Source organism: Cyprinus carpio, chromosome B21 (assembly GCF_018340385.1).
Source record: "Cyprinus carpio isolate SPL01 chromosome B21, ASM1834038v1, whole genome shotgun sequence".
Classification (NCBI taxonomy): domain Eukaryota; kingdom Metazoa; phylum Chordata; class Actinopteri; order Cypriniformes; family Cyprinidae; genus Cyprinus; species Cyprinus carpio.
In genome coordinates this window covers 17,334,331-17,354,844 of record NC_056617.1, presented here as the reverse complement: position 1 = coordinate 17,354,844, position 20,514 = coordinate 17,334,331, and the positions used below count along the sequence as shown (strand labels likewise).

Genomic DNA, 20,514 nt, shown 5'->3' with positions numbered 1-20,514 from the left:
TTGTGAAACTATACATAAAAATATCTGCATGAAACAGCGGACGAGCTGAACGAGACACAGATTCACTCTCTGCCAGCAGGTGGCGCTTAAAGCGTTTCATTGGTTTCTGCTGTAAACGAAGCAGTGCTGCACTTATGAACTTTAATATGCATTATACAGAGGCAAGATGAAAAGAAAAAATACCATATAAACTTTTCTAAAGACAGTAAGTTCCCCTCAGACATGCATTCATATAAACTCCTATCCCTAAATTAATTGCGATTTGTTTAGCATCTCAACCGATTTGAATCGTCACATATTTGAATTGATTTTCAACCGGCTCGTGATTAATCGTTACATCCCTATTCATGGATCATCCAGGTAACCACACACAGTATTAAGAACCAAGGGGTTCACAAACTTTTGAAGGGGGTTATTTTAATAATTTCAGCCACTATATGTAAACATATTTTATGAAAAATATATTACTCAGGACAATACTAAATAAAAATAACATGCATTTTGTATGATCTCTCTTATTTTGTTAAAATTATTCACATTTTCAGAGATTCTGCAAGGGGTTCCCAAACTTTTGCATGCCACTGTACATATTGTTGGTCTTTTGTTAGTTTTGATTGCTTCTATTGTCCTCATTTGTAAGTCGCTTTGGATATAAGCGTCTGTAAAATGACTTAATGTAAATTTAATGTAATATTAATATATGCACACGAGTCTCTACCCGCCCACCAAGTGTTGTCCCGTGCCGCACTCTGCTGCGTTGGGTCCTGCGATCGTGCAGGTCTCTACTTGGAAGGTGCCTGTTACAATGTTATGATCGAGGCTCTGGACTCTGAGCATAACTTGTTTTTCTATAACAAACTATTGGCGCTTACCAACTGCATGGTACTGCACGGTACGGCTCGGTAAGGTTGGGGGTTTTTTCACTGGGTACAGTACCTGGTACCTGGTACTTTTTAGTACCACCTCGGTTGAGGTTCCAAGTGACTACCTGTGTCACTGAACTTGCGACATATACACAAAAGAACTGCTAGATTTAAATAAGCAAGCCAGCGAAGGATCGAACACAACTGTTTTGAACGAGCACACTTTTTTTTAGCAAGCAGCTTTAGCAAAGTTTCGTTGTCTGTTGAGGAAATACAGATGTTCCTCTCGTTGATAGCAGAGGAGCGGATCCAGCGAGAGCTTGATGGGGCCACGCTGAATGAAAAAGTTTTTTTTTTTAGGAGTCGTGGCAGTAGAGGTGGCGCAACTATAATGACATGTGAATAATCCCACCCACTCTAAAGTGACACTAAACTGCAGTGGAAACGCAAACTGTGCCGAGCCGTGTTATACCGTACTGAGCCGTGCCGAGTCGAGTCGTACCATGAGTGAAAAAAGCCATAAAAAAATATTTAAAGAAAAAAGTTAGTTGCCATGGCAGTGGCAAATAGCTTTGGTTTTATATGTAATTTGATTACATTAATGTTATAAATAGAGATTTACAATAAATATCTTAACTGCTACTATGTAAAAGGAATACTTCTGTAAAAAAGCACCATTTTTGTTTAAAGTGTTTGCAAACCAAATGTTATTTCACTTTTGTACATATAGTAGTACTTTTAAATGTAAAAAGTGCACAATACACTACTTTTGAATTCAGTATTGAATTTTGTGCATACAATGCGATTAACCACGATTAATCACACAAAATCATGCGATTAATCGTATTTAAAAATGTTAATCATTGCACAGCACTAATATATATATTTTAATAATTCTACATTATATTATTATTATTATTGTGTGTGTGTATTACACCCACACACAAATGTCTTGCATATTTCTTATTTCTTATATATAAATATAAGAACATTTGTATATATATAAATTAACCAAATTTCAAAGACATAAAAATATAAACATATAAATTACCTATAAAAATGAGTACTTAAGTGGGTCCTGATGTCCTCTAAATTTAAGCTAATTGCTAATAAAATATTAAACAAGAAAAATAAGAAATTAGTAAATACCAACATTTTAAACATTTGTCACCAACAATTAAAAATGCTTTTTTATTTTAAACATATTTTCTGAACACTCTTTATTTATGTTATTGGTTGCACAGATAGCCCCACCCCAAATGCATATTTTGGGAAATAAACCTAAACAATTTTAAATAGCTTTCTTTGCATATTATTCAAATAAACAAACAAATAACAAACAACACACACTTCAACTTTAAGTTTTTGTGTGAAACTGCATGACAGTCATGGCAACGGTTAATGACATTCTAAAGCATCCAGTGCCATTCACCTATGTTTTGCTTTTATTTTTTCCCGCACACACACACACAAACACACCTGTTCGCTGTGTTTCATGCTGACACTTGCTGGTTGAATGAAAAGCAGCTTTAGCCGAGACAATGGGTGTGTATCCAGCACATGTTGGACTGCTCTCTTTTGTACTGTACAGGACAAACAGATCCAAGTCACGAGATCCCTCCTGTTTACCTTTCCAGCAAAATCAAAACATGCAGGGTTGTTTGTGTGTGCACTTACCACACTTTGAATATACAAAACAGCCACATCTCACCAATGGGAAGAGAAAAATTGCAAAATGTGGCCTTAAAACTTTACACATTTCCCTTATCCTATTAGGATTTTTCCAATATGTCCACTATGTTGAGACTGTTTTGTTTACTGTACCTTTAAGACCAATATATGTTATTGGTCTTTGTTATACTTATTTGAATGTACCATATGGTGCAGTTCATCAGGGAGGGCTGAATAGCTCTTGATTTATTAACGTGCATGGACATGGCTGTGATGTCATAACATGAAGACTTGTGCAACTTAGTTTCAATAAGTGGTCATTTTGGACCGGGGATTGAGTTTGGAGTTGTGAACGTTACATAGAAGATCAGGTTCTTTTAGAAAAGCAAGAAAATCTGGTTTTTCACGATATGCCAACATTAATTTTCATCTTTGTTCCTTGTTTTCTACCTGTTTTTCACTCTTGTCATCTCACACTTCTGTGAGACTGTTTACACAAGTGAAAGCAATTAACAGGATATTGTATAACGAGTGTTGAGGTTAAAGTCTCTTTTATTGTGCACACTGTGGGATGTCTGATGTTTCTTCTTTCTGTTTCTATGCTGGTTTACTCTTTTTGCCTTCAGGAAGCAGCTGCTGTACATCATCATCATTTTTAACTGAAGTACTGCTTGCATGCAATCTGGTGGACCAATCTATTGGTCTTAACAAGTTCAACCATATTGACCCAATGCATGTGATGAAACTTTAGTGTGGCATCACTAAATATTAAAAACAATTGCTCATTTATGTCATGAATAATGCAATTATTGTACCAATTGCACACATTTTTTGAGTAGCGATGAAGTTGCAATTCAATGCATTTAAAATATGTAATACTGAATAACAGTTAAATCAAATGCTTTACATATGCTTTGGTATGTTTGTCAGCAAATCAGTACTTTAAAGCATGGCAAATTATTGAAACAGTAATTAAAAAATTACTTTAAAACTATTAATTTGACATTAGGTGCTTAAAAGTGTTTTAAAACAGTTATGAAAATATACTCTTTAAGTACTTTTAAGTGGCCTTTTATTCATTCTGTATTATTTGCATGTGCAATAAAACTGCTTTTAACAGAACATGACAAGTGTGCATTCAATACAATTAAGCACCCATCTTCTTCCTCTTTTTTAATTTATTATTTTTTTTTTTTTTTCAAAAGGAGACTCAGTCTGTGTGTTGCTCAACATACAATGCTTTCTTCTGCTTTGGCTTGTTTTGGAAATATTTTCATTTGTGGAACAAAAATTTACAAAATAGCTTGTTTAATGAACTGGGAAAAAATGACTAATTGAATTTTACGAAAAAAAAAAATTAAGGTAATTGGTTGCAATCAGTATATTTTAGCTACATTTAAATAAACAAATTTAGTTGACTAACTTTCAGTATTTTGTTTTTATTTAAATGTAGCTAAAATAAATTGCTTGCAACAACTTAGTTTTTTTTTCAGTGTATAAGTTCCTTAATATTAATTTTTGTTTATTGAATTATTGTATGAAAGCAGTATCATACTTATGTTTTTCCAGACAGCAATATCTTTGATTAGCAATTTAAATGTTGTTTTAGAAAATATATGTATTACCTCAACTGGAAATGTTGAGAGTAAACAAAGAGGGCAAAAGTATGACACAGAACCAACATGACCAAAGACAAACCAGAGACGGTGTTTGCTACAGGGCTACTTGCTCCTGCTTTGCTAATTGTATCCTTATGTATAATTCTGACTTGATGTTTGACATTTTTAATCATATGCATATGCTAATGACTCTGCCATCTAAACAACCATAATCTCCACAAAGTGCTCTGTGCTGATTACACTGTTATTTGAATACCATGAATTATTAATGCTGCACCAGCCAATCAGTGTTTGGTGGATGGGGCTATTATGCAAATTTAGTTTCACGATATCTAACAGGCAGAAAAAAAGGCAGATTTGACTAATTTTGGCTTTTCTGTGCAGATGACATTGGGAAAAAAAGTGCTGTAGCTCTACAAAAACATATCTGTACATACAATTTACTGCATTTTCTAACTGAAATGAACACTAGTTATCAATTAATAAAGAATTTTTTCACAGTTTCTTGCACAATATTATGTTTTGACCTCAAACACTTTAAGATGCATAGGGCGTACATGTTCATGAAAACTACATTTTTATGTATGGGTTTTCTGATATAGTAAACTTGCTCTGTAGCTCACCTGATACAGCATTGCACATGCAATGGTGAACTCTCTGGAACAAGTCCCGTTAAACACAAGTTGCGATAATTTGTTATTCGTTTAGCACTTCTCACTAGACATTTCCTATCCGAACATTTTAATTGGAAAGTTTCATGACGTGTGTAAGAAACAATGTAATATCATTTTGCATTTTGCGACTTCTAATGAGCCAAACATTTTAGTGTTTACCCCACTGTCAGTGCTTCTACATTTCTAGTGTAATTCCATTTCAATGATTCCAGTCAAATGTTTATTGGTGTGACATCCTTGACCCAAATTGTGTTGGTTTGAGTCAGCTAGTGGGACAGTGCCTTTAGTCATTAAGTTGCAGTGAATCATGTTGTAGTTGCTGACATTGCAGGGATTAAGTATCCGGTTATAACACACTTCCTACCCTATTATTCATTTCCTTTTCCTGTGGCATACCACTATCCTCCACTCTGAAGGACTTGTGTATCAGTGTTCGGAAATCCACTTTCATGGTCCATCGTTGCTCCATCAGAATCTGCTTCCTGTGTGCATGCTACGACAGCAGAGAAAACACAAGTTTTATTTTACTGGCATTTAAACGCTCTGACTATTACACTGGCATTTGTATGCCTTGAGAGCTGCTAACAGAGGAAATGTATTCCAGCGGCCATTTCTGGAAGGTTAAACAAGTCATTTCATGCTCATTGAGTTGCTAACACTGCTGTAACTGTACTTCAGCTGCAAGCGCCAACAGTGCAGCCACTGAACAAATCCCGGCTGGCCACAGTTTCATCTTATCTTGGTGACTAAACCAAATGAGCAGAAATTGTAGTGCTCTGAAACTGACCCAAAAACAACAAGAGGCAATTCCACAGAGGTCAATTAGAGGATGTAGAGTGTAACTGCAGGGCTTCGTTCTGTGAGCGAATGCTCGTCTGTCTCCTTCATGTTGGTGTACTGTGTAATCTACAAAGTTAAAAATGCATAATTGGCCTTGTTTCGAAAAGAAATTACATTTTGTGTGCTAAAACATCAAAAAAGGTAGAAGCTAAAACCGTATAATCCTTTAATGTACACACCGCTTCACTCTGGGAGCCATTTTTTTGTCACTGAATAAAAATAAAAAGTTAATTGTGACTTTTTATCTCCCAATCCTGACTTCTTTCTTGCAATTCTGACTTCTTTTTATTTTCTCAGAATTGCATGATATACACTCGCATTTGCAAGTTATAAAGTCAGAGCTACATGATAGAAATTTGCAATTGTGAATTACAAAGTCTGAATTGTGTTCAGCTCACAATTCTGAGAAATAGTCACAATTATGAGAAATGAAGTCAAAATTGCGAGATATTACTCACAATTTTGACTTTTTTTTCTCAGAATAATATAAACCTGCAATTGTGAGTTATAATGTTAGAATTGCGTGATAGAAATTCGCAATTGTTAGTTACAAAGTCTGAAGTGCGAGATATAAACTCTGAGAAATTCTGAGAAATGAAGTCATAATTCTGAGTTTATTTTCAGAATTGCGACTTTATTTCCCAGAAGTGTAAGTTTATATATTAACTTACAAGATATAAACTCACAATTTGTGAAAATACAATGTTTGCGAGATATAAACTTGTAATTGCAAGAAAAAAGTCTGATTTGCGAGATGTAAAAAGGCAGAATTGAACTTTGAGATAAAAAGTTGCAGTTACCTTTTTAAAAACAAAATTTTTAAAAATCAGTTGCGGAAACATTCACTACGTATACCAATGTAAAATGTAAGTAATTTCTTGATGTTATTCATCAGAGTATCTGTTAAATGACATAGTTACCAAACATTTATTGGTGGAAAATAAAAAAGGAAATGCACTGGTTCATGCCGGTCTCTCTTCATCCTGTGTAGTCTGTTTTGTAGATTTTGCAATAGAAACTGACTCTGTGCCCTGCCTTAACAGTGTGATCTATCGCAATGACGTCATTACAAGTATGACTTAATGTTTATTTCTCTGTAGTTTATGTGAATTCCCATTCGCATGTGCAACATGTTTGGTCTTTGATGACCTTGTTATGGTCCATATGTCAAAAAGTGTTCATTTTGTTATGAATGAACGAACTTGAATGCATATCTGCATCTTCTTCTAATTACATCTTCATTGATTTTTACCTACTAGAGTTCCAAGTAAAATGTCTCACAGGACATTATAATGTGTGTGTCTAGCAGTGATGTGGTGGTGTTTTGCTGAGTAGACTTTGGCTTCTGACTAGCTCTCGCTGTGTGGCCCAGTGCAGATCCCTGCTGGTAAAGTGCTGTGTGTAATGGAAGCTCTGCAGTTTGGGCCATCTGGAGAGATGTGTCTTCCAGGTCTTCACTGGCTTCCATCAAGAAGGCTTTTATCATCTGTTCTGCTCTATATTAAGAACATTTCTGAATTAATATATTAGAAAATTGTATCATCATTTACCCATTTGGCGTGCACTGCAAAATAATGAAAGTAAAAAAGACCTCGGGTTGCCAAATTCCAAATTGTCAAAAAAAAAAAAAAAAACTCAAAATTATCATAGAGCAGCCTATGTGACTCATACACTAGCTTTGTGAGAGGAACAGAACAAAATTTACATTATCCATTTGCACCGTAGCTCTCAAAATCAAATATGGTCCTTTTGCATGTGCCACATAACTTGTAAAAATAAAAATAAATAAATAAAATAATGCACACTTGTAGTGTATTTCAAAGCTTAAAAGTATATAAAAAACTGTACTTGCATATAATTGTTAAAATAAGCATTTTGTAAAATGGCAATTTTTAAAGAACATTTTACAGTAAATAATTGTTTTAATACTCTTGTCATGCTATAAAGCAGACTTATTTTGCATAGTTCTTCATTGTAGGGTGTTGTTAAATTTAGTTAATATATTGTACATGTACTACTAACTTAATCATTACAAATGTGTAATTACAGTACAAATACATTTCAGTACATGGTATATAAGTTAATAGATATGACGTTAATGTATATTTTAGTTTACCATAAATGCTTGAATGAATATATTCGACAAGATACTTTTTTTGTAATTTTGTAAAGAAATTGTACTTTTTAAATATACCAATATCCCATTTTTCTTTAAAATTCCATTCAATTTTTATTTGCAGTCAATTTCACAGCTTCGGCAAAGAATACTCTGTGAATTTGAAGTTGCCCATAATTTTAGTTTTTACCAAAATCTGCAGTAAAAATTTGAACAGAATTCTTTAGACTGATTTTTAGGTTTATGATGCAGGCACATAGTTGTGAATGCGTAACAGCCATACAGCATATGTTCAACAGAGTCAGTAGTTTGTACAAAGTGACTGCTAAATGTCTGCCGTAAAGGTCTTTAGAGACAATTTACACTCCTTCACTTGGCTGAAGCTGAGTTATGTGCTCCTGGACCTCAGCCATGGCTCTGTTCATCATGACATCTTTCTGCTAGCATTCCAAAACACTTCCAGGTTACACTGCAGACTGTTGAATTGCACACATGTTGAGAAGCATGAGAAACATGTTGAGATGAAACTGTATTTCATTACGCTATAAGATGTCATGTGTTTAAAGCTACCCTTTCGATAAAACATCTAACCAAATGCTAACTACATTGACATTTTCTAATGGGGGACAAAAAAACAAGAAAGCAAACCGAGCTCCTGATAAGTTGCTTGCAAATGTTGTTATTGTCGTACGTTTGTTGTTTTAGAGTACTCCTCAATACTAGTCAGAAAGACGGCTGTAGGTCTTTGTATGATTTGTTCATTAGCAATGAAGCAACTTTTATCTCATTCTAATGATTTCAAACCACTGCCACAAAAAAAGCACGTGTTCTGGAACATCTGAAAAAGTTGATGAGCATGATGATGAAGGATTTGGGAGGGCCGATCCTCCCTCATAGAAACAAATGCGAGCTCCCTGCAGACAGCAGCTGGTATCCGTTCCAGACCAGCAGTGCTCCGTCTCATCCCAGGACAGGAAACTTTCCAAACAAGAGCAGATTACATACTTCAAGCGTTTCCATTTTCTCACTTCAACAAACGACATCAACGACAAACCTTACATCATAGAGAGGTCTATAAGAAGTCTCTGATAGTATCAGAAAATTAAATTAACATTTTATGACATGACAATGGTTATTTTAGCTTTATAAAAGCCTCTTTGCAGACAAGCAACATGTTAACTAAAGCTCAGACGTCACATAAGGGTGCGTCAGCAGCATTCCACTGGAGCCTTTGGAAAGAAAACTGCTGCATCTTTTTATTTGATTTTCTGTTGGCTTGTATTTGTGAGTGTTTGTGCATGCATATACAACTATATGTGCACATTCCTTCCTTGGACGGCACCACTGTGTCGCCGGGTGGAAGGCAGGAAGCAGAGGACACTGGAGGAGAAACATTTTGGGGAATTCTGTGTTCTTATGCGCATGTGGATGTCAACAGAAGCTGCTTATTTTTAGCTCTGGTCACTAATTAAAGGGGTCATATGATGTTGCTAAAAACAACATTATTTTGTGTATTTGGTGTAATGCAATGTGTCTATGTGGTTTAAGGTTCAAAAAACCGTATTATTTTCCACATACTGTACATTATTGTTTCTCCTCTATGCTCCGCCTTTCTGAAACACGTCAATTTTTACAAAGCTCATCGCTCTGAAAAGCGAGGTGTGCTCTGATTGGCCAGTTATCCAGTGCATTGTGATTGGCTGAATACCTCAAGCATGTGACGGAAATGTTACACCCCTTTACATACTGTGATGCCGTGTGTCCCGGCGCGTCAAGACAAAACCAATAAAACCCATTATAAGCGAGGCATTTGTTGCATCCAGTGGGGACATAATTACTGATTATAATGACTTATACTGTCTTTTTACACATTGCATTGCGTATCGTGCTGTGTAAACATAAAACCATGTCTGCATTTGTGATTGGAGAAACGACAAACAACAAGCGCTACTCTAAACTGCTCAATACTCACGTTTGAATCATCAGTGGCAAATCCTTTACATATGAAAATGTACTTACAGGCTGTGAGTCAGAAGTGCCAGACTGTCCTTGCAAAGTTGGAATTGCTCCACTTTATTGAAACAGACACCAGCATTATAGTCTTCTCTCCCAGGATCAGGAAACAGTCCTCCATTCAATGCGTTGCACACATCTGAATATTAGGGTTGAACTGTTCCGGAACAGTGTTGTAAATACAACTTAACCACTGATTTCTAGTCGTGTCCTCTTTTGGAAGACCAAACAAAGTAGTTTCGCTTTAACAGCGAAACACACAGTGTCTCAACAACATGGCGCCGGCGGCAACAGTGAGAATAAAAGTTATGCGTTCTTTCTTTGCGTGATCTTTTTAACCTCCAAGCTTGGTAAGCCAAAGCAAGCTATTGCCAAACAGAATCATATTTCTTTCCATGAAGAACTGGGTCAGTATGTTTCACAAGAAGTAAATACATGTCCTGAAAAAAGAATAATGCATTTGTTACTGGCAGACTTGCCCTTGAGTTGATGATCAATTGTATCACTTGTGTCATTAGTATTGGAGAGAGTTTGCACACAGTTTGCCCAAAATGTGCTTTTGACACTTTGACAACCACATACAGAATGTCTGCTTCATATCGCACTGAGTGATACTTTTAAAAAGAGCTGCTATGCCAAATCCCTTAGCAGAGCTCTAGGAATTTGAACTTATTATTAGTAGTATTTATTTTTGTAGTACAAGTAGTACATTTTCAAAACTTTTAGTACAAGTCAGATAACATTTTTTCAAGGATTTCAGCATATTTTCAATTGTTAGTAAAATACACAAAATTACAAAGTATCCTTTCCACTACACATAATGCGTGTTTCATCTACTTTATATACATTTTGGTCACACTTTAGTTTTGGGACCAGTTCTGACTATTAACTATTAACTACAATGTTTGCCTCAATAAACTCCTAATTTGCTGCTTATTAATAGTTAGTAAGGTAAGTTTAGGTATGGGGTAGGACTGAGGGGTCAAAATATGGTCAGAATATGACATTAATATGTGCTTTATAAGTACTAATAATAGACATTATGCTAGTAATGCATACTAATAAGCAGAGAAAATGGTCCCTAAACTAAAGTGGAAAAAAATATTTTAATCACAGTGATTTCATAATGCTATTACTTTAAAACTATTCAATTACATCTCTTCCCATTCAGTTTATCTTTCATTTAATTCAGCTGATCTTAATAATTAAACAATCGTATGATTTGTATAGATATAGAGTCTATAGAACTGGTTTGCAATTTCCAAATATAATGAATTCTTATTAAAGTACAGTATATGCAATTTACATAGTTTCTCAGTTGTTTGTTTTTCTGATTTGTTTGTTAATAACATTTGTTTGTTATTAAGATTTTTTCCAAAGTTATGACAATCTAAAACCACGGGGTCTGCCTTCGGTTTATAATCTGATCTGACCAGCCAAATTCTCATTCCATGACAAACAGTGTTTATTTTTAGGGACTCGTTCTAAGCCCTGTCTCTCCTTAGTTCTTTTTGGACATTTTCCCCCTCGCAGTCTCTTTTTCTCGTTCCCTCACTGAACTCTTACTCACTTTGTCGGTCGCGTGTCTTGAAAGATCCAGACACCACAAAGTTTCCAAAGCGCAGTACATGTTCTCTCGCTTCCTGGCTTAAAACATTGTGGTTTTGTCACCTGGTGCTATTCTCATCAAAGAAATTTGAACATATCTCATCACATCTTTTACAGATTTGTCCACTGCGAAGAGAAAGTTTGCAGAGTCGCTGAACGAGTTTAAATTCCAGTGCATCGGCGATGCAGAAACAGATGATGAGATATGCATTGGTAAGATCATAACATTGTTTCTTTTGAATGTTTGTTGTTCCTTAGTGTATTATGCAAGAAACAAAAAGATTATACTACAGTTTTAAACCCCAAAGGGTTATTCATTTGAACTCAACTTTATAACACTTTCTTTGTTGAGTACAAATCGATCCATGGCCATCTGATCCCACTCCAGGTCTTGCACAATGTATTAATTACAAGCTTTTAACTCAAAAAGACAGGTTTTATTGAGCGCCGTCCACAACGACAGTTTCATTTCATCCCTACTACGCCACAATTAAACCAAGGTTTCAGCTCAACTTATATGTTTTTGCAATATTTCCTCTTGGTGGTGTGGCATCAAAGGCTTCAGTGTTGGAACCTGTGGGAATTTTTGTGGCTTTCTGTAAGTCCTGGCACCTTACATGGAAACTTGCTGAAATCCTGCTTTGCTGAATCTGAAGAAAGAACATGTATTGACTTGCCTTTATTCTGATCTCATCTTCAGTTGCAGCCTCGCAGTCCTTCAGTCTTACTTACTTTCTGTTGACCTTGTTCCTTATGAAGTCTAATATGAAAACTGTATTACATCTGGAAGTTTTCTTAGTAATGCATCCGCTGTGTGTCTGAGGTTGGGTATCTTGATGAGTTTGCTACTTTAGTTATGATAGAAATTCTAGTGCTAAGCAGTGGAATCGGCATTACTTTTGCACTTTTCAATACTGTCAGTTGTATATAATGGCCTTAATATAATTGGACTTTGCATAGCAGCACCCTAATACAACACTAAAGAAGTGCACTTAATTGTATTAAGTGTGTACTTGTAGTCATCTTCAAATCTTAAAAGTACATTTAAAGCACTGCCCTTGCAGATAATACAATATTAATGAAATAAGGCTACTTAAAAGTAGTAGTTTCTTAACACAGACTTTTAAAAAAGATACATTGTATTTGTCAAAATAATAAAAGTACATTTTAAATAATGTACACTTGTTTTAATGTGTTGACTTACTGTACATAATTTAGCACATGCAAAGTAATTATATTTTTAACTGTAGTGTGTTATTTGATATTACATTTAGGCCCGGTTTCACAAACAGGGTGTAGCTTAAGTCAGGACTAGGCCTTAGTTAAATTAAGATATTTAAGCAACTTTTACAAAAATGCCATAGAAGAAAACATTATTTACAGGTGTGCATCTTGACACAGAACAATGACACTGACATATTTTAAGATATGTCAGAGCAAGATATTTTCACTTGAGACAGCTAGATTGTAATTTTTTTGTAGGTGTTAAACACAGTCATTGCAGTTGGTAGTTGAAGTTGGTATTTGGCCTGTATTTATTTTATTTTTTTTTAGATCGCTAAACAAGCTGGCTCTGTTTTATCACCTTCTAATGGCTGTCACAGACTTTTGTATGTTAAACACAAACCTGATTGCATAATTTTGCTGAGTCGCGCTGTGGAAAGTGATGCTCTTATCTCGGTTTTGAATAACCATTTCTTACTTGAATTCTCAAGCTGTCCGTGGTGAACTATAAAATGACAAATGTCTGACTTCACTGCTTGAAGATGCAAATTATGCTAATGTGGTCAAGATGCTGTGTGTGATGACCAGTCTTATTTCTTTTCTTTCAAAGCCAAATCACTACAGGAGTTTGCTGGAGTCTTACAGAACCTGGAAGATGAGAGGACACGAATGGTCAGCAGGTTTTTTTCATATTCCATCATCAGTTTCATTATCACTGTGTTCATAACTAATAGTTAAAACGAATAGTTCACTAAAAATGAATCTTGCTCCCTTTCATTTCCTGAGTTAGACAGTATGATGATATAAAGTTCTGTCATGAGAGTTTTGCAAAGTAATATACATGACAATGTTATTGTGTTTGGTCTTGGTGGAATAGTTCTACCACGCTGCTGTTGCTGCTGCACATATAACATATATGAATAACCCTTAATATACAGTAACATGCATTAAATTACTTAGTAGCAGATCTTTACAGGTGGAGCTGGGGAAGGTGGAGGGCTTCTAAAGCGCACTGCAACTGCCATAGCAAGCACTAGCCGAGTATTTGAATGTTGAGCTGCAAGCTCATTGGCTGCTGATACAAAAAGAACCAATCAGCTGCGGCTTGTGAATAATGATGTCATTACATCAGATTAAGTTAGACCTATCAGACTGCGTCATCTAGAGTTTCATGACAGAACTTTGTATTTGTGGTCAAAAGTTTACATATACCTTGCAGAATCTGCAAAATGTTCATTATTTTCACAAAAATAAGAGGGATCATACAAAATGCATGTTATTTTTTATTAAGTATTGTTCTGAATAAGATATTTTACATAAAATATGTTTATATATGGTTCACAAGAAAATAAATAAAACTAAGAGGACTAAATAAACTAAATAAAACTAAGAGATAGAGAATCGGCTATAGCATTTATGTCCTAGTGCTATTGACAAAATCTGACACGTAGCAGAAAACTACCACCTACTCTGCAAACTCTAACAAGCTTTGTAGCTCATATGTGTGATTTCACTTTGACACGTCTGGTAGGTGGTTTATGGTTGCCAAGCAAAGTTGCTGTTCGCCAATGTGTGGTCACACCAACATAGGAACTTTTATGAATAATCTTATCTTTTGGTTTGGATTGCATCCATCCATCCATCCGTCTAAAAAAAGGTTACATTTCTAAATTGCCACAATTACCAAAACAATCTGTGTGGACATATGTGTGAAACTAATTAAATAAATAAATACATAAATTAATAATCATACTGTTATGTCTGCAGTATAAAGTCTTAATGCTTTAACATGAAGCAGTACTAGGGCTTGGGGATGTTGCAATATATATAAATAAATATTTAACATTAACTTTAAGGGATAAAAATATTAATCCATTTAGTTTTTAGTGAGAGTAAGCAGTTCTCAAAACATAGGTGGCAAAGAATGGGGACAAACTAGATGATAAATGGGGAGAAACGCTGGTGATAGATGGTAAAACGAACTCTAAGGCTTGTGTCTCCTCAGATTGAAAATGCCAATGATGTGTTGATCTCGCCACTGGAGCGTTTCAGGAAGGAGCAGATTGGAGCTGCAAAGGTGAGAGCAGAAGTTCAAATCGCTTTATGTGGTAATGGTATTCATTGAAGAGAGAGGCTTATTTTTTGCAGTTTTATCAAGAAGTACCTTGTTTGAAGGCGTTTTTGTCACTTATGATTATGTTACATAGTCAAAACCTGCAGATTAAATGTGGGCCAAGCAATCACAGATCAAAGTGCTTCTAAGAAACTGCTGTAACTTGTTTAAACAGCACTGCCATCTGTTGGTTATGATGTGTAAACACTTATTGTAGACGAATACAAACAGATGCAATAAATCTGTTTGACATGTAGCGAAGAATTGTGCATGCTTCATTTTCATTGTTTTTTATTTCTTGAAACAATGGTTCAGATTTATTGCCAACTTTACAGCTCATGCATGCCGCTTGCAGGCGTTTGATTCCCTAATGACAAATTCGGCTCTCACACACCACACCCGGTGGCTTTTGTCCATTATTGTGCATGTGCATGTGGTTATTAGACACTTACAGGTGTCTGGAGCTCAAAGGCCAAGCCCCTTAAGAAAATTAAAGCAGAAAAGCAAAAAATGAGCCATTGTAAAGTATTTTACATCGTTTAAATGTACTTATTACACAAATGGTGTACTTTAAAAGAATGTACGTAAGTGTGGAACTGAATGTAATGTTTTTGGACACTTAATTGCATGTTATTTGCAATTTAAAGTAAAATGTGATAGAGTTTAAATTTATATTAAATGCAATTTGTTGAACTTAAGATTTTAGCACACCTGTATAAGTAATTTCATTACTTACAGTATATTGTTTTTGAAAAATGGTTAAAATTTTACTGCCGAATGTACTCACAAGCATATATGGTGATGGTATGAGAGCTTCAGCATCCACCCCAAACACACTACTTGATTTTAATTTTTATTTTTAGTTTAATTTTATGTGTGTGAAACTACCCACTGTAGCTGCTTTTAAAAATGTTAAGTGCTGTATTTCCAGTTTCAAATGAATATGGATGTATACATACATACATGCAAATCTCTACATATAACATTTCAGCTTGTTTGTTTGTTTAGCTCTTGTCATTTCAGTTTGAGTCAGAGTTTGCATTTTTATCCCACAGGAGGCCAAAAAGAAATATGATAAAGAGACAGAGAAGTACTGCACAGTGTTGGAGAAACACCTCAGTCTATCTGCAAAGAAAAAGGAAGCACACCTTCATGAAGTATGTTCTGCTATTAATGCTGTTTTACTTGAGACTAAAATACCATTTTGCATGCGGTTGCACTTTAGACTAGCAATCATCTTGTTTGACTTCCTGTGAAACAGTAAACTGGGGGCAGATATATCGAAAGGCTTGACTTCCTTTGTAATAGCAAAAGCATTTGGTTTGCCATTGTAGACATGTTAACACGACAACGATGTAGTCAAAAATGGAAACGTTTTTCCTTGCGTTTTTAAAAAAGTTTCACATATATACGATAACGTTTTCAAAAACGTTTTTTATCCGTGAAAACGGCCAAAAAACGCTGTATTACGTATGGCAGGCCAGTAGTTGGCGCTGTCACCTTGTTAGTAAACAGTACCTGTAGGGAAGTGACAATATGTTGTATATGATGCGTCTCTGCTGTTGGTTGTAATATTAGTGAAGTAAATCCACACTTTGCTGAAGAAATGTTAGCATACTCTATAGCAGCAACAACAGTACCATGAACTCCGCCATTGTTGTGTATGTTTGTTCGCACTTGCCTTTAAAATTGACACGTACTGCGCACGTCTACATACCTAACACGTACTACACACGTGTGACGTCTCCGTTTTCAAAGATTCCCTTTTTGGGTGTTTACACTGAAATGATAAAGGTGGCATTTTCAAAAACTTGCACTTTGAAACCCGTTTTCAAAATTATGCGTTTTCAGTCCTCAAAACGCCATTGTCATGTAAAAGGAACAGTCAAAACGCTTAAAAAGTTTCCCGTTTTTGCCTGAAAACGTTGTCGTGTAAATGGCCCCTAAAAGCTATAAACACCCAGATTGAGTTGATGGATATTTGTATGTTTGTTTTTTTATTTATTTATTTATTTATTTATTTTTATCAAATCTACCCAGGCGGATAACCAGGTGGACATTGTAAGGCAGCATTTCTATGAGGTCTCGCTGGAATATGTCTTCAAAGTGCAGGAAGTCCAGGAGAGGAAGATGTTTGAGTTTGTGGAGCCGGTAAAACTTCAACACATTTTCATGTCCTTCTTTTTATATTATATTATATTCTAATTATATATTATATAATTACAATATATTATATTATTATATTGATGGCTCTTTTTTGTGTGTAGTTGCTGGCTTTTCTACAGGGTCTGTTTACATATTATCATCATGGGTACGAACTGGCCAAAGACTTCAACCATTTCAAGACAGACCTCACAATCAGCATTCAAAATGTGAGTGCATTTCTTACAACAGACCCTCATAGATGCTGATGTTACCAATTAGGAGAGCAGAATTAGTAGTCTGTGTGTATTTTTTGACTGTACTGTACTAAAGCATAAAAAATAATACATATGCTCACAAGTTCACATACTTGTTTCTTTGAATAACAATGCTACAGTTTTGCTTTGAAATGTGCGTTCAGAGTCAGAATGTGTTTCTGGTCTGTGTGATTCCGCCCACTGCCAGTTTACCGTTTGACACACTGTGTGGAAAACACAGCATACTGCAGCCATAGAAGCAAGCTAACAAACTGGGTCAGAGATCACAGACTCTACCCGACCTAAGCATCGACATCCACCCAAAAAGCTCTATGATCAGAAGCATATTAAAACACAGATAAATCATAAGGCTCATCACCTTCCATTGTGAACTGCACTTGTTCCTGTGCAACCTGCGTGAGTGTGGAGTCTGAGGAGGAGGGCACTGCAGTACCCATTTCAACCACTAGCTGTCAATATTGCATACTGCACCTTTAAGTAAATCATCATGTCTTGTTTGAAGTGAAGTCCAATCTTTTAGTTAAGGATGAGTCTTCAAAGCCGAATCACTATAGGAGTTTGCAGGAGTTTGCTCAAACCCAGTACCTGACAGGTGCAGTTAGTTTGCAAATAACAACTGCCATAAAACTAGCCGCTTCGCAATGTACCTGCTCAATGATCTGTTATATTTAAGGAGTGCAGTAGTTTAATGTGTTTTGCATTGCAGGTTTTTTTTTTTTACAGTGGCATGTTTTCACAAGCATTCTTAAATCTTTGTATCTTTTTGAACATTCACCTTCTCCTTAAATTGTCTTTGTTGTATTTCAGACGCGGAACCGGTTTGAGAGCACTCGCTCAGAGGTGGAATGCTTGATGAAGAAGATGAAGGAAAACCCGCACGAACATAAGAGCATCAGTCCGAACACAATGGAGGGATACCTGTTTGTGCAAGAGAAACGTAAGTTGAAAAGTGTGGAGCTTTTCCCGGATTTCTTAGAGACAACTAACTGATCACACTGGCTTGTGGCCACTGTTGAGGGTATGTGATGATTTGTGTGTGTGTGTGAATGTATGTGAGTCATGTTTACCTGTCATCATGCAAAATGACATCCATTATCTTTGCTTGTCTTTTCGATCCAAATGGCATGCCAACATTCAGAGAAGTCTCTGTTCACGTTGACACAAAAATTGTGGCAAAACAGCTTGGTAGCCCCACTATCATGAAGCATTGAGATTGACGTCGTTCAACATCATTATTCTCCCTGCATTCTCAAACGACTTGTGTATATATAGCTAAATATTTAGCAATACACTTAAAATGTAATGTATTTTATACTTATTACTGACTCTAAGTCAGTTATCTTATATCCCTAGGCCAGTGCTTCCCAAACTGTGGGCCAAAATCAGAGTCCTAGAACTAGACTGTCAGTGAAAATGTTCTTTGATAATGTAACTTGCAATGTTTTTGTTCGCATTATCTTGCAATGTTAAAATCACATTAAATATAAACTCAGTCGTATTAAAAATATGTTATAGCATGACACCCATATCTGTTAATTAAATGAACATACAGGTTGTTTATGCATATTACATTATTAGGTTACTTTGACCATCGCCCACTATAGATCATAACCTATAAAGGTGAGAATTAAGATATTTCATGATGATTCAGTTTGAAAAAAATAAATAAATAAAAATAACTCGTGCCCCCTCAAAAATAATGAGTGCATGATGCCCCTGAAAGAGACAATCTGTTTATTAAATATATTTAATATAAAAATATATCTAAATACATCTATGTACTATTAATCTATATTTTTTAAGGGGTGGGGGGGGGGCTTTTACTATGTTTTTGGGGGGCCTTACCCTTCTGAAGTTTGGGAAGCTCTGCCCTAGGCTATTGTTATTTTTTTATGATTTCATTGCTTTGCTATCCACAGTGCTTCATGGGATAAGTATGTGTCTTGTGTCTATGAAAATAAAGCATGTTCGGTTTTCTCCAAACAGATTTAATCACAGTGGTTCACGCGTGTATCTTAGAAGTTGATAAATTAAATGTCATATGTATAATCATAATTTGTGTGTAAAGGAATAGAAGTGTTTTACTGTCTGTACATGTAAAAGCATGTTTTTGCAATGAACCTGGGTTGGTAATTCATGGCTCTGAGCTCTTTACTGAAGATTTTTTGAAATCCCTATTAAGAAATGAATGAATTTTTATCCCAAAGATGGACAGCAACTGTTATGCTCTTGTACAGTATTGCATTTCACTTCACTCTGTTCTTTTCCTTTTTATAAATGCTTCAAAGTTTTACACAACCAAAGTCTTTAAAGAGTTTACCATATCTTTCCATATCTATCACACACAAAACTTTAATGGCTTAAAATAGTGTTTCCCAACCCTGTTCCTGGAGGCACATTAACACTGAATTCTGTGATCCTTTTACTGTTTATCTCTCTTTTTCTTACATGGCTCCCTGTTTTTTACCGAATCAGGTTCCTTCGTGTCCACATGGGTGAAGTACTACTGCATCTATCACCGAGAGCCCAAACGCATGACCATGATGCTGTTTGATCAGAAGTCAGGGGCCAAAAATGTAAGTAGTTCAGCTTTCTCTTTCTCTGTCACATACAGTCCCTCTCGCACCCTTTCACTCAGCAGTATGTGTAACCTTTGGCACAGGCCACGTGTGTGTTCCTCATGCTGGCATTGACAAGACTCTGATCTTGGCACGAGAATCGGCGTATCGCATCATTGAGCTGGCACCAGTGTCAGCTCCTGGCTCTGTGCCCGACCCGGTCTCCACAGCCACACGCAGGGTCAATAGCACGACTCTCGCACCAGGGACTGCATACAGACACTACTATCCCACTACTAGACACACAAACCTGCCAATCGCAAGAGAGAAGCAAACAGAAAACGTGTTTTATTATCATAAAAAAATTGAATACAGAGTCATATTGTTTCATGTTTTGCATGGTTATTTTATTGCTGACATATTTACAAGGAAATGTACATTCTGTTGAAACAAAAACCCTTTAATTTAATGTGGGTAAATTTCAGACATAAAAATAGCTTTGGAATTTGAATGGTTTCACAGCAAAATGCAAAACTGTGACGCTTCATTGACTGACGCGCTTCACTCGGCAGCTACAATGGAGTGCTATAAAATAATTTATTTTATTTAATACTCACTTATAAAGTATAATAGTATTATCACACTTTATTTATTATTTTATTTTTAAAAAATAACTAAAGTTCAATAAAACTATTATTAGTATTATTAATTTTTTTTATTTTTTATTGTTATGTTTAATTGGTCACACTATGTGCAGTGTGAGCACCAAACCAAATCTCCAGGTGCTCTCCTGAG

At 35.6% G+C, this 20,514-nt stretch overlaps 1 protein-coding gene across 5 annotated transcripts in view; it reads left to right on the top strand.

The window, feature by feature from the left end:
- The window catches only part of LOC109070285 (rho GTPase-activating protein 26-like), an 86,261-nt gene that overhangs the window by 24,715 nt on the left and 41,032 nt on the right, over positions 1-20,514 (top strand). For all 5 annotated transcript variants that reach the window (XM_042748396.1, XM_042748395.1, XM_042748393.1 and 2 more), the window contains exons 2-9: positions 11,522-11,617; positions 13,239-13,300; positions 14,634-14,705; positions 15,797-15,898; positions 16,782-16,892; positions 17,009-17,113; positions 17,969-18,098; positions 19,637-19,737. In XM_042748396.1, coding sequence (XP_042604330.1) covers positions 11,522-11,617; positions 13,239-13,300; positions 14,634-14,705; positions 15,797-15,898; positions 16,782-16,892; positions 17,009-17,113; positions 17,969-18,098; positions 19,637-19,737 — 779 coding nt within the window. The remainder of the gene's footprint in view (positions 1-11,521; positions 11,618-13,238; positions 13,301-14,633; positions 14,706-15,796; positions 15,899-16,781; positions 16,893-17,008; positions 17,114-17,968; positions 18,099-19,636; positions 19,738-20,514) is intronic.